This window comes from Schistocerca americana, chromosome 6 (genome assembly GCF_021461395.2).
Source record: "Schistocerca americana isolate TAMUIC-IGC-003095 chromosome 6, iqSchAmer2.1, whole genome shotgun sequence".
NCBI classification, from domain to species: Eukaryota; Metazoa; Arthropoda; class Insecta; order Orthoptera; family Acrididae; genus Schistocerca; species Schistocerca americana.
The window spans coordinates 86,358,870-86,371,815 of record NC_060124.1 but is presented as its reverse complement, the minus strand read 5'-3'; the positions used below and the strand labels follow the sequence as shown (position 1 = coordinate 86,371,815).

At 43.1% G+C, this 12,946-nt stretch overlaps 1 protein-coding gene across 1 annotated transcript; it reads right to left on the bottom strand.

The window, feature by feature from the left end:
* Positions 1-460: 460 nt before the first annotated feature.
* LOC124619976 (prostaglandin reductase 1-like) lies at positions 461-12,178 on the bottom strand. The gene is made up of 3 exons (XM_047146639.1): positions 11,978-12,178; positions 4,585-4,944; positions 461-1,103 (listed from the first exon to the last, which is right to left on the bottom strand). The coding sequence occupies exons 1-3, from the start codon at positions 12,176-12,178 to the stop codon at positions 651-653; spliced, it is 1,014 nt and encodes a 337-aa protein (XP_047002595.1). The 3' UTR covers positions 461-650.
* Between the last annotated feature and the right edge of the window lie 768 nt (positions 12,179-12,946).

The window sequence follows — 12,946 nt, the reverse complement described above, 5'->3', positions numbered from 1 at the left end:
AACTTTGAAATGCAGACACTGCTGAAAGCTGGAAACATTTATTGTTTGTGTAACTGGCTTTAACTCACAGTTCAGTGATACATTTGATGTAAGTATATGTCTTATATATTATGTATGTCATAAGTAGCTATGAATACTACGACTGAAAACAATTACTGATAATGCCTAGGTGATGTCCTGTCGCATTAAATCGTTCCTTTGTATTTTATTACAGTTTATGAACTTTTTCAAAACACATAACAGTCCTTTCGAAACATTTTCAGTGGTGTCTAAGTCATCTTATATCCTCCTAAAGTCACTCAACTTCAACGCCTTACCGTACACCACAGCATCATCAGAAAATTACCGCAGGTTGCTGTCCACCCTGTCCGCCATGTTATTTATGTATATAGAGTAAAACTCTTAAAGCGTCTCTGTGTAGGCTTATCAATTCAATTGAAACAAAAAAGCGTAGAAAATGTTCAACATTATAATTATTTTAATGAAATTACAAACGACGATGTTCCGAAAGTAAAATTTTGAAGACAGTTTCTAGCGAAATATATGAGCCCAATTGTGCACTGCAGATTTCATATTTCCTGTATGAAATGTTGAAAGAAATTGTCTCTGTCTCTGTTTGTGGACACGCACGTCTGCTACGTCCGCATTGTTCACAGTTTGACAACAGCTTTCCCGAAGTTCTCACCTCGCAGCATACCGATGAAGGCTCTGGGAGTGTTTTCAAAGCCTTTGGTCACAGTCTCCCTGTACTTGATTTTACCCTCTCTGACCCATTTCGTCAGCTGGCTGATGCCCTCTTCCCAGCGGTCGTGATACCGTGCAACCGCGCAACCCTCCAGTCGGAGCTGCTGCGCAAGAAATGTGAAGGGCAGGTTGACCAACTTCTGTTGCTCGAGGTCGTTGTACTGAGAGATGGCGCCAATCACGACGATGCGGCCGCGGTACCGCATGTTGCTCATGACTGCAGTGCTTATGTCGCCTCCCACGTTGTCGAAGTATACGTCGACACCATCTGGGGCAGCCTGCTTCAGGGCGGTGGACACGTCTGTCTTCTTGTAGTTAAAAGCGTGATGGAAGCCCAGGTCCTCCTTCAGCCATTTCACCTGAAAATAAGAGACATTCGTCATGGGTGTACAAGATGCTGGATCGACTTATTTGCCTAGTTATCTACAAAGCACAGTCCTATACTATAAAACAAGAAGAATTAATTCTGTCTATTTTGAGAAAACAAACTAGAACACCAGGAAGAGTTCCATGACGCGGTAGCTTATTCTCTGTCCCATTGACGCAGCGGAAAATTCCACTGCTCCACAACGTCACCATAATACACTGAGGTGACAAAAACCGTGAGATACCGATATGGGTATACAGGGTGTTACAAAAAGATACGGCCAAACTTTCATGAAACACTCCTCACACACAAAGAAAGAAAATATGTTATGTGGACATGTGTCCGGAAATGCTTGCTTTCCATGGTAGAGCTCATTTTATTAGTTCTCTACAAATCACATTAATCATGGAATGGAAACACACAGCAACAGAACGCACCAGCGTGACTTCAAACACTTTGTTACAGGAAATGTTCAAAATGTCCTCCGTTAGCGAGGATACATACATCCACCCTTCGTCGCATGGAATCCCTGATGCGCTGATACAGCCCTGGAGAATGGCGCATTGTATCACAGCCGTCCACAATACGAGCACGAAGTGTCTCTACATTTGGTACTGGGGTTGCGTAGAAAAGAGCTTTCAAATGCCCCCATAAATGAAAGTCAAGAGCGTTGAGGTCAGGAGAGCGTGGAGGCCATGGAATTGGTCCGCCTCTACCACTCCATCGGTCACCGAATCTGTTGTTGAGAAGCGTACGAACACTTCGACTGAAATGTGCAGGAGCTCCATCGTGCATGAACCACATGTTGTGTCGTACTTGTAAAGGCACATGTTCTAGCAGCACAGGTAGTGTATTCCGTATGAAATCATGATAACGTGCTCCACTGAGCGTAGGTGGAAGAACATGGGGCCCAATAAAGACATCACCAACAATACCTGCCCAAACGTTCACAGAAAATCTGTGTTGATGACGTGATTGCACAATTGCGTGCGGATTCTCGTCAGCCCACACATACTGATTGTGAAAATTTACAATTTGATCACGTTGGAAAGAAGCCTCATCCGTAAAGAGAACATTTGCACTGAAATGAGGAATGACACATTGTTGGATGAACCATTCGCAGAAGTGTACCCGTGGAGGCCAATCAGCTGCTGATAGTGCCTTCACACGCTGTACATGGTATGGAAACAACTGGTTCTCCCGTAGCACTCTCCATACAGTGACGTGGTGAACGTTACCTTGTACAGCAGCAACTTCTGTGACGCTGACATTAGGGTTATCGTCAACTGCACGAAGAATTGCCTCGTCCATTGCATGTGTCCTCGTCGTTCTAGGTCTTCCCCAGTCGCGAGTCATAGACTGGAATGTTCCCTGCACCCTAAGACGCCGACCAATTGCTTCGAACGTCTTCCTGTCGAGACACCTTCGTTCTGGAAATCTGTCTCGATACAAACGTACGGCGCCACGGCTATTGCCCCGTTCTAATCCATACATCAAATGGGCATCTGCCAACTCCGCATTTGTAAACATTGCACTGACTGCAAAACCACGTTCGTGATGAACACTAAGCTGTTAATGCTACGGACTGATGTGTTTGATGCTAGTAGTGTAGAGCAATGAGTCGCATGTCAACACAAGCACCGAAGTCAACATTACCTTCCTTCAATTGGGCCAACTGGCGGTGAATCGAGGAAGTACAGTACATACTGACGAAACTAAAATGAGCTCTAACATGGAAATTAAGCGTTTCCGGACACATGTCCACATCACATCTTTTGTTTATTTGTGTGTGAGGAATGTTTCCTGAAAGTTTGGCCATACCTTTTTGTAACAACCTGTATGCAGATGGATATACAAGAGTAATCCCAAAATTAAGGTATCCTATTTTTTTTATAAGTACATAGGCCTGTTTATTTCTACAATGGTGTACATCAGTTTACAGTTTAAACATTTAGCTATTTCTCGACATAATCACCATTTCTGTCGATGCATTCTTGTAGACGCTGTTGCAGTTTTTGTATGCTCATGTCATACCAGGTCGCCGCCATGCTGTTCAGATAGTTATGAACCTCTTCTTTCACCTCGGCGTCGGAGCTGAATCGGTTTCCGGCCAAATGTTATTTTAATCTAGTGAACAGGTGATATTTACTGGGCGCCAAGTCAGGACTATAGGGTGGTTGGGTGACTATGTTCCGCTGAAACTGTTGCAGGAGAGCAAGCGTTTGCCGAGCGATGTGGGGGCGAGCGTTGTTATGGAGAATGTGGACACCCCTGCTTAACATTCCTCTTCTCTGGTTCAGAATTGCCCGTTTGAGTTTTTTCAGAGTCTCACAGTATCTGTAAGCGTTAATTGTGGTCCCAGCGACACTAAGTTTGTGATCCCTTGGTGCCTCAGAACATGTCCTACCAACCGATCCCTTCTTCTAGTCAAGCTGTGCCACAAACTCCTCTACTCCCCAATTCTATTCAATACCTCCACATTAGCTGTATGACGTACCCATCTAATCTTCAGCATTCTTCAGTAACACCACATTTCGAAAGCTTCTATTCTCTTCTTGTCCAAACTATTTATCGTTCATGTTTCACATCCGTACATGGCTACACTCCATACTAATGCTTTCAGAAACGACTTCCTGACATTTAAATCTATACTCGATGTTAACAATTTTCTTTTCTTTAGAAACGCTTTCCTTGCCATTGCGAGTCTACATTTTATATCCTCTCTACTTCGACCATCATCAGTTATTTTGTTCCCCAAATAGCAAAACTGCTTTATTACTTTAAGTGTGTCATTTCCTAATCTAATTCCCTCAGCATCACCTGACTTAATTCGACTACATTCCATTATCCTAGTTTTGCTTTTGTTGATGTTCATCTTATATCCTCCTTTCAAGACATTGTCCATTCCGTTCAACTGCTCTTCCAAGTCATTTGCTGTCTCTGACAGAATTACAATGTCATCGGTGAACCTCAAAGTTTTTATTTCTTCTCCATGGATTTTAATACCTACTCCGAATTTTTCTTTGGTTTCCTTTACTGCTTGCTCAATATACAGATTGAATAACATCGGGGAGACGCTACAACCGTGTCTCACTCCCTTCCCAACCGCTGCTTCCCTTTTATGCCCCTCGACTCTTATAACTGCCATCTGGTTTCAGTACAAATTGTAAATGGCTATTCGCTCCCTTTATTTTACCCCTGCCACCTTTAGAATTTGAAAGAGTGTGTTCCAGAATTGGCGTAATCTCTCGAAAAACACGTCCAGGTTGGTTGGCTCACTGGACCTCGTCGTTAATCGATTAGGAACATTCCATTTTGGGCCAGATCGCCTCCCTGTGTCTCCAAAGCGCAACTTTAAAGCTCTCCGCTATCCAGACAGTTACGAACGGTACCTCTGTTTCAGGATGGGGAATATTATCCTCGCTACTCAACACCTGTATCTATACACAATTGATGAGCTAAGTAACACATACCTTGGCGTCAGATCCGGCGAAGCCGATGACAGTACAGCCCTTGATGCGCGCTATCTGGCCCACTATGCTGCCGACAGCCCCGGCAGCGCCAGTGACTGCGACCACCTCTCCTGGCTTGGGTTTGCAGATGTCCAGCAGCGGGAAGTAGGCGCTGTTGCCTGGCATGCCTAGGACTCCCAGGGACAGCGACAGAGGCAGGTCCCCTAGGTGTGGCACCAACCTGGGCGGCGATACGTACAGGGGGGGCTGTGGCCTGCCGGAGCCCACATCGGCCACCGTGCGGTTGCGCCACCCCCAGTACGCCACGACGTGCCGCCCCACTGGAAAGCCGGGAGCACGGCTCTCCACGATCCGCGCCACCTGTGGGTAGGCCTCTGCATTACACCATCGCACTGCTGCGCTAACACAAGACAGTTGTACAAGTAACAAGGTGCTTCGATCTTCCTGGAAATACGTCAGTAAATCTCTCCATGATACTCAGCACCTTTGCTACAACATCTGGCAGTGTAATACTGTTAGCATTTACAAACACTCTTGTTCTCGATAAATGAACCTGTGTCAAAATATGCCACAGTAAGGCCTACAATTCTAGATAGTTCATCACAAATAAGAGAAATCTCATCTACAGAGACTGCCTCATTGTGAAATCCCCTCCCATTTACAACACTACCACACAGTAGCAGTAATATACAGTTAAATCACCCCCAAATACTTGAAACATCCCCTTAGAAAAATTTATGAATTACTGTGCTGGTAAACCTCTTATGTTATTTGATTTTCCAACAGCTGAGCAGAACCGAACATCCTCAGACATTTCTCTCTCTACTTATTCTGATCAACACTAAACTGACACACAATATTTTTAGCGCAACGCAATCTGACTTTCAATAATCCCTACAAAAGAATGGACCTGACTAACAGTAACCTATACCTTTCATGAATCACTTACCTCACAAAAATCTTCGTTACTCGAACTACTGCAATACAGCGAGCGGCAATACTGCCAGCTAAATCAAAGATTCTAACTACTGAAGGCACTGACTACTGATAGCCATAGTTAGCAAATGAAAGATTTTGATAGAGGACAAACAATGTACAATGTATTTACCTTAAGAGTGTTCAAAAATCAATATATATATATATATATATATATATATATATATATATATATATATATCAGTTCATGACATCCAGTCTCTGATGGAGCAGATCATCCGCTCTCAAAATTCCGCCATCTCTCCCCCAACTGCTGGCGGCTCATCTGCAACTGCGCAATGCTACACGCTGTTCACATCGAACTGCCCAACACTACAATGGCAAATATTCCAACAATGCAAACCAGCCACAGACTGCACACAGCACATTCAGTGATTTTCATACAGAGCGCTACGTGGCGTTACCAACATAAAAACCTAAACAGCCTATTTACATATTCACTACCTCCACATGTCCGGATGCTATACTAATGCATCCCAACAATTCTTCCTGTCTCACTGCTACAGCTGATGACAAAATACTACGTCTTAGTATCCCATCAGTCCAAAAAGTTTCAAGACTGGATTCAGAAAAAAATAGAAAAAAGTTAAGATGGTTGTTTTTGTGCCTCAGTTGACATTATAGCCTCCCAAAGAACGGTCATAGAACCATGTGAAATGGTGAGAAAAGTACTTCTTTGGGATGTTGCTCACCTCGCTCGACGCATTGGCTTGAATGTCGGTTACATCATCAAAGCATTGAACCTTGATGTGAATATATGCACTTTGTCGTTTTGTGATAGATCACCTGTGATGAATTTTTCCATAAAATGACTGTCCGGGTTTTGCATTTCAGTCATGTCACACTTGGTGCCACACATTGTTGTTCTTCTCTAAGAATCTAGGTGTGGCTTAGACTATGTATATACTCTTATCTTCTTCAAAACATTGATGAGAACGTCAGGGAACACTTCATTTGGGGCTGTTGCACCACTGCAATTTCTAGCACAATAACATTGGAAACAGGACGTTTGCGCGACCACTACTAAAAGGGGAAAGGAAAGGCAAGTAGGCTTCAAAAATTCGATTTTCAGATTTTAGCATATTTGAAATGCCTGGTCTTTCCTGCGTGAAACAGTTTTTGTTTTATACAAATAGGACAATTTTTTCGTGAGATATGATGGTTTTCCTGATTCTCTGTGCAATCTGGCATTCAGATGCCATGCCTTCCTTTTTGCGCCATGCAGAGATAATGCACAGCATTAAATTAAATTAAATTAAATCAAACCCATATTTATAGACTTTTGTAAAGATACCTTGTTGAAGAAATGTCTTCATGGGAAAACCCAAAATTTAAATAAATGTGTGAATTCTGTCATTTGGAATCGGTTACCGAAAACTGTATTTGTTCAGCTTACAACCCTCAAATTTGGTGTTTATAATGCTATTTTATGCTTCAGTGATGGTTTAATTAGAAAACTGGATGTATTGGAAGTATTAGGCATAAAATATAGTGGAAATACTGCATGATCCTTGTTGCAAGTAGATAAAGAGAGAATCCGCAAAGCAGATATTGCTAATTTAGAATGCACAAAAGAAGCCAGACAGAAAAGAAGAGGGACCAAGAGAAGAAAAGAAGATCAGTATGATTCAGATGATGCTCAGCATGGTGGAAAAAATATTAGTGGTAAGTATTCTCATCAATGACTATACTAGAATTGCAATATTAAACATTAAATGGATTTTTCTCAAAACTACATTTTTTTTACTTTCCGGTACCATTATTTGATAAACTAATGGGACTAGAAACATGAAATTTGGTCAATTTGTACTGCAGATGGTAATAAGTTATGACAAGTAAAGTGAGAACCACGAAACTATCAGAAACTGTTTTATAATAATTAATGAACAAAAATAGTTAAATTTTACTACTGAAAGAATAAAAAAAATGTTTTCTTCAAGACCATGAGGTATTATGTTCATTTTACTTGAATATTGAGGCATATATGTTATTTATATGCAGTAAGAATTTCATTGTTTTATCACTTATAGTTCTTTTGAAAAGTATACCTAATCAATGGGTATAATAGCATCGGCAGAATAGGGATAAAAATTGCCTTCCATCTCCCCTTAACATTGCTTGCACACAGCTGACTGGTCCAGTGCACATCTGTTGTTTACAGTTGTTAGTTGGATTTGCGGCCGTAATTACTGCGCTGACATCACTCGTACGCCAACAACAAAACCAGGTTCGGAAGTTTTTGGACTAATAATGTACACACTTTTCAGATTCCCACTGCACTACACTCTTATCCAGGTGCTCATTCGGTATTCCACCACAACAGAGCCGTCACACGGCAGGCGTACTTCGTCGGTAACTTTTTATGGCATTCTGGTCGCATGTTCAAACTCCGCCGACATGTTCTTCAATCAGTTAAATCTGTCTGACGGCATTTTTTGTAGCAGACGACTTATCCTCTATTAGAATGAACGACACCCTCTACTAATTCTTCCATACAACTACAGATATGCCTAAGACTAATTTTTCCTTTTAAACTGTCCCTACTTAGGACGACTGACCGTACAAAATTTAATGATGTACTATTACTTACGAGTGAAGAGCATACAGTGAAGCTACCAAATCATGCAATCATACAGCCTTTGTTAGCTACAGGGTGACAGTTATTGAACTATATGAAATAAAATCGCTATAACTTCTGCGCGGTTTGCGTTAGGACGTTTAAATGGCGCGGTTGGCCACAGGGGGTGATGAGGAATAGTATAAGCATGCCCACACGCCTTGTTGTTGCCCACCAGCTTCATTTCGTCAATAAGCAAAATTGGCGCGCTTCGGGGTCTGAAAAGCTACATTCTCGAGTCGAGAAGTCTCTTCACCCTCAACGGGTGACTGTGTGGTGTGCAATGTACAGTCACGGAATAATCGGTGCGATATCCCTTGATGGCACGGTGACTACGCAACGGCTTTGGAAGACGATTTCATCCCCATTATCCAAAGTGACCCTGATTTCGATAAAATGTGGTTCATGCAAGACGGAGCTCGACCGCATCGAAGCAGCAGAGTGATGTCCTGGAGGAGCACTTTGGGGATCGCATTCTGGCTCTGGGGTACCCACAGGCTACTGGCATGGTCCTCAATTGGTTGCCATATTATACGGGTATGAAGACATGCGACTCGTTTTTGTATATTAAAGACAAGACGTACAGCAATAACCCCAAAGCCATTTCTGAGCTTAAAACAGCCATTCCGGAGGTCATCGACAGCATCGATGTTCCGATGCTTCAGCGGTTCTTGCAGAATTTCGCTATTCGTCTGGGCCACATCACCGCCAATGATGGCAGGCATACCGAACATGTCATAACCTAAATTCGAATGTCTGTAGTGACGTTTACAATAATAAAGTGTGTGCACGCCGTTGTCTGTAACTAATTTATGGTTTTTTTCATATAGTTAAATAATTGTCACCCTGAACGTTAAAAAATCAACCCAGCATACAGCAGTGTCTGATTTTGAAGTTAAGAGAAAATAAGAGGGAGAGAGAGAGATAGAGAGAGAGAGAGAGAGGGAGAGGGACAAATAAGATGTTTTGTATGTGTTGTTGTTGGTATTTTTCTTGTCATTACGCGAATTTGAGTTTTCCCAGTTCGACGATGACGGCACAGAAAGTGACATGGCATCACAAACTGTATCGACACTGTCAGCTGCAGTGTTACTTGCTTCATTCATAAGTCAGATGGCCTCAACTGAAACCGGAAGGACTGGTATGGCTACCATCATGCTGTTATGACAGCTGTCACAGGAACTAGGTCGTCCGAATAGAGAACACAAATATCGGACCCAAAACTGGATGTTATCCAAAAACAAAAATGGGTACTGAATACACTGATCACGAGGTAAATTCATTCGTTATCGTGCACGAAATTTTGAGCAATCTTGCTTCGAGCAAAATTAGGAAAACAGAGCTTCTTTTATTAATTCTATCTTTAAGTACAATGTGATATAAACATTTGGCATTTAAAATTTTATGTCGCTGTAATAAGAGCTGATGGCAAGTCGGAGCTGTTGTGGCTCTAGCCTACAGATATATCTCTCGTGACTTCAATTTTCTAACCTGTAAGAACACTTATTTTTTATCGTGTCGGCACCAAAATCTGAACCAGTTAGCAGTAGTATATGATATACTTCATCCACTTTTTGAACTAAGTGGTTGGATAACGACAAGTGTCTTAGTTATTAATTATCTAATCAATTGTTTATCTACACTGAAATTATCAAACACACACACACCCACCCACCCACACACACACACACACACACACACACACACACACACACACACACACACGCAGGCACACACACACACACACACACACACACACACACACACACACACACACACACACACACTCACCCACTCAACAGAAAACATTAATCTGACACACATTATGTGTTCACAACGGCAAAACACATCATAGAACTGCCTACAAATTTATAAATATTGGTAGGGAGTATAATGCTCTTGTTAACGTACATTCTGATAGTTACTGCCGCGATTGCTGGGACGTACCATACTATGTGAAAAGCTCACATTATTATGCATTAGTTGTGAACGAAGTGACAATAAATCAAATGTTTGTCTAAATCTCAAATTACCTCACTTGTTGTTTGATAATTTGCTGATTATCATAAAATCTCGGGGAGTGATACGACAATTTCTGATAGTGTAATCAGCTGTACATACACGGTTAAGCCAAAACTTTATGACCACTCTCAGCCCGACGCTGCACGCTGCCTGGTGGCATTGAGAACACGTGACGCGGTAACAAAAGTATATGGGGTGCAAATAGGGAAATCCATTGAGATAAACTACTTTGACAAAGGGCAGTTTATTATTAAGCAGAGCCTGTGAACTAATACCCGAAAACGGCGAAGTTGGTCGAATTTGACGCGCTAGCTTCGTGAGAAGCTACGGAAAGAGGTAGAAGGGTAGTGAAACTAGGAGCTAAATGGTTGGACGTCTACGTCTCTTCACAGAACGCGGGCTTCGGAGGCATGTTTGCGCTGTAGGATACATGGTGACGTGTGACATCTCTTTGAAAGAGCACACAGCTGGTGCATCCGCAAGTGTTTCGAAGCATACCGTTCATCGTACACTGTAGAACATGGAGCTTCACAGCAGACTACCCGCACGTGTTCATATGTTGACCCTACGACATAGTCAATTGAGACAGGAGTGGGCATGGGACTATCGGGATTCGGCCGTCACGCGTCGGCTCTTCGGGTAAATTACATCTTTGCTACAATAGGTCGATGGTCGTCTTCATAAACGCCGTCATCGAGGTGACCGGCAGCTCAAAACGTGCAGCGCTCCACGGACACAGGCTGGTGGGAGCATTCTCCTGCTCTCACATAGGGCCTGTGGTAGTAATCGAAGGCAAGCTGACGGCTGCAGACCACCTGCATAGCCCACAACCGTGCTACTGTTGTTTGCGGAGCATTATAGTGAACTGACGTTGATGTCTCGACGACCAAATTCGCCTGATGTAAATGCCATGGAACTCAGCTGGGTCACTATCGGGCGCCACCAATGGAAATGAGAAGCCCGTTATTTATGCGAATTAGATGACCTAATGCCACATATCTTCACAAATCCAACAACAAACAGCGGGATCCCCGATACACAGAATCAGTGATGTAATTTGTTTCAAAACTGACCAAAAAAAGTGTTAAGCAGGTGGCCATAATATTTTGGTTCATCAGTGCATAGTTGTGAAAGAAAAACAGACCGCTTCAAATTGTGTCCAAAACAGTTTTCAATAAACCAATCTCTCACGCGTTTCTTGTTAACTCAGTCCAATCACAGATTGAAGTTATTTCGAAATTCAATCGCCATGTAGCAGGTAAATAAATAAATGTCGTGTGACAAGGGCCTCCCGTCGGGCAGACCGTTCGCCGGGTGCAAGTCTTTCGATTTGACGCGGCTTCGGCGACTTGCGCGTCGATGAAGATGAAATGATGGTGATTAGGACAACACAACACCCAGTCCCTGAGCGGCGAAAATCTCCGACCAATCCGGGAATCGAACCGGGGCCCTTAGAATTGACATTCTGTCGCGCTGACAACTCAGCTACCGGAGGCGGACACGTAGCAGGTGAACAACTGTTATCAGTGGTTTGGGAAGGCTAATGGCGTCAGAAAGATAAAATAACATTTAACTCATAATGACGTGTCAAAAAATGACGTCGCTGGAGGGCGACGAACCAAGTTTGCGTTTTCCTCACGAAACGTCGGTGACGTCACTGGAATGATGCCACTGGCGTTGCATGTGAGTGCCCACCTCGAGGCTCGGGGTAACCGTCCGGGTCAGATTATAAACGACGGGAAATGAGAGGTACTTTACCTGAGCGCCGTAAAAGGTGTCGCCCACGTGGTGCATAGCCGTGTGAGACTTCTGGAAGGGGTCGACACTAAAGTAGACAGCCTCGGCCAAGATCTGTCCGTCCTTGACGGGCGGCAGGTCCTCCTCCTCGATGCGGAAGTCCTCGGTTCGAGGCTGCCCTTCGAAGTGTCGGACGAGTACGATTTTGCGTGCCTTCACCATGGTTGCTGCTGCTGTTCTGCAGACGTGTGAGTATCCTGGGCTTTTAATACGATCACCGAGGCCTTATCTCTGTGGTTTACGTCAACATTATATTTAACTTCGCTGGAACCTTACCGCGCTGTTATCGGTGTATCTTTGATTTACGCTAGCGTGATTGACCTGCGGTACGCTGGACAAAGTAGTACTGATTACGTGTGGTTTAGAGGCAAAGCGTCGTATGCCGTCGTAACGGTAAGGTATGTTGTGCAACACTGGACCCTTACCTAGCTGTTATCAGGATATCTGTAGATCTGCGGTTCATTGTAGCAGAGTAGTAATATTTACGCCCGGTATGTTGTGAAATGTACTGAAAGACAAGTTCTTATTAAGAGCAGATATTCATACTCAAGCTATGCTGCTGACTAATCAATATTTGCAGAAGGAGAATTCATATTTACACTACATATTTTCAATTGATTTATCTCACTTTTGGTGTTAATTTTTGACCTCTCTCGAACTTCCTTTCCTGTTACGATCTCCGTCGCAAGGAGTAAGGTCAGCACCAAAAGTGCAAGAACCAACGCAGAACTAGATTTAACAGTTCAAAAAGCTGAAGTTGGAGAATTTTAGTTCTTGTAATGAGCAATTAAAAAATTTGCTTGTGTTGCGACAAGTGCTCAAACTAACAAACCGGCCACAAAGCTTTGGAAGCACCAGAGATGAAAATGGGTAAGGTTTCAGTTTTCTCACCAGCAATGATTCATAGGAAGAACCTCTATGAGTAGACTT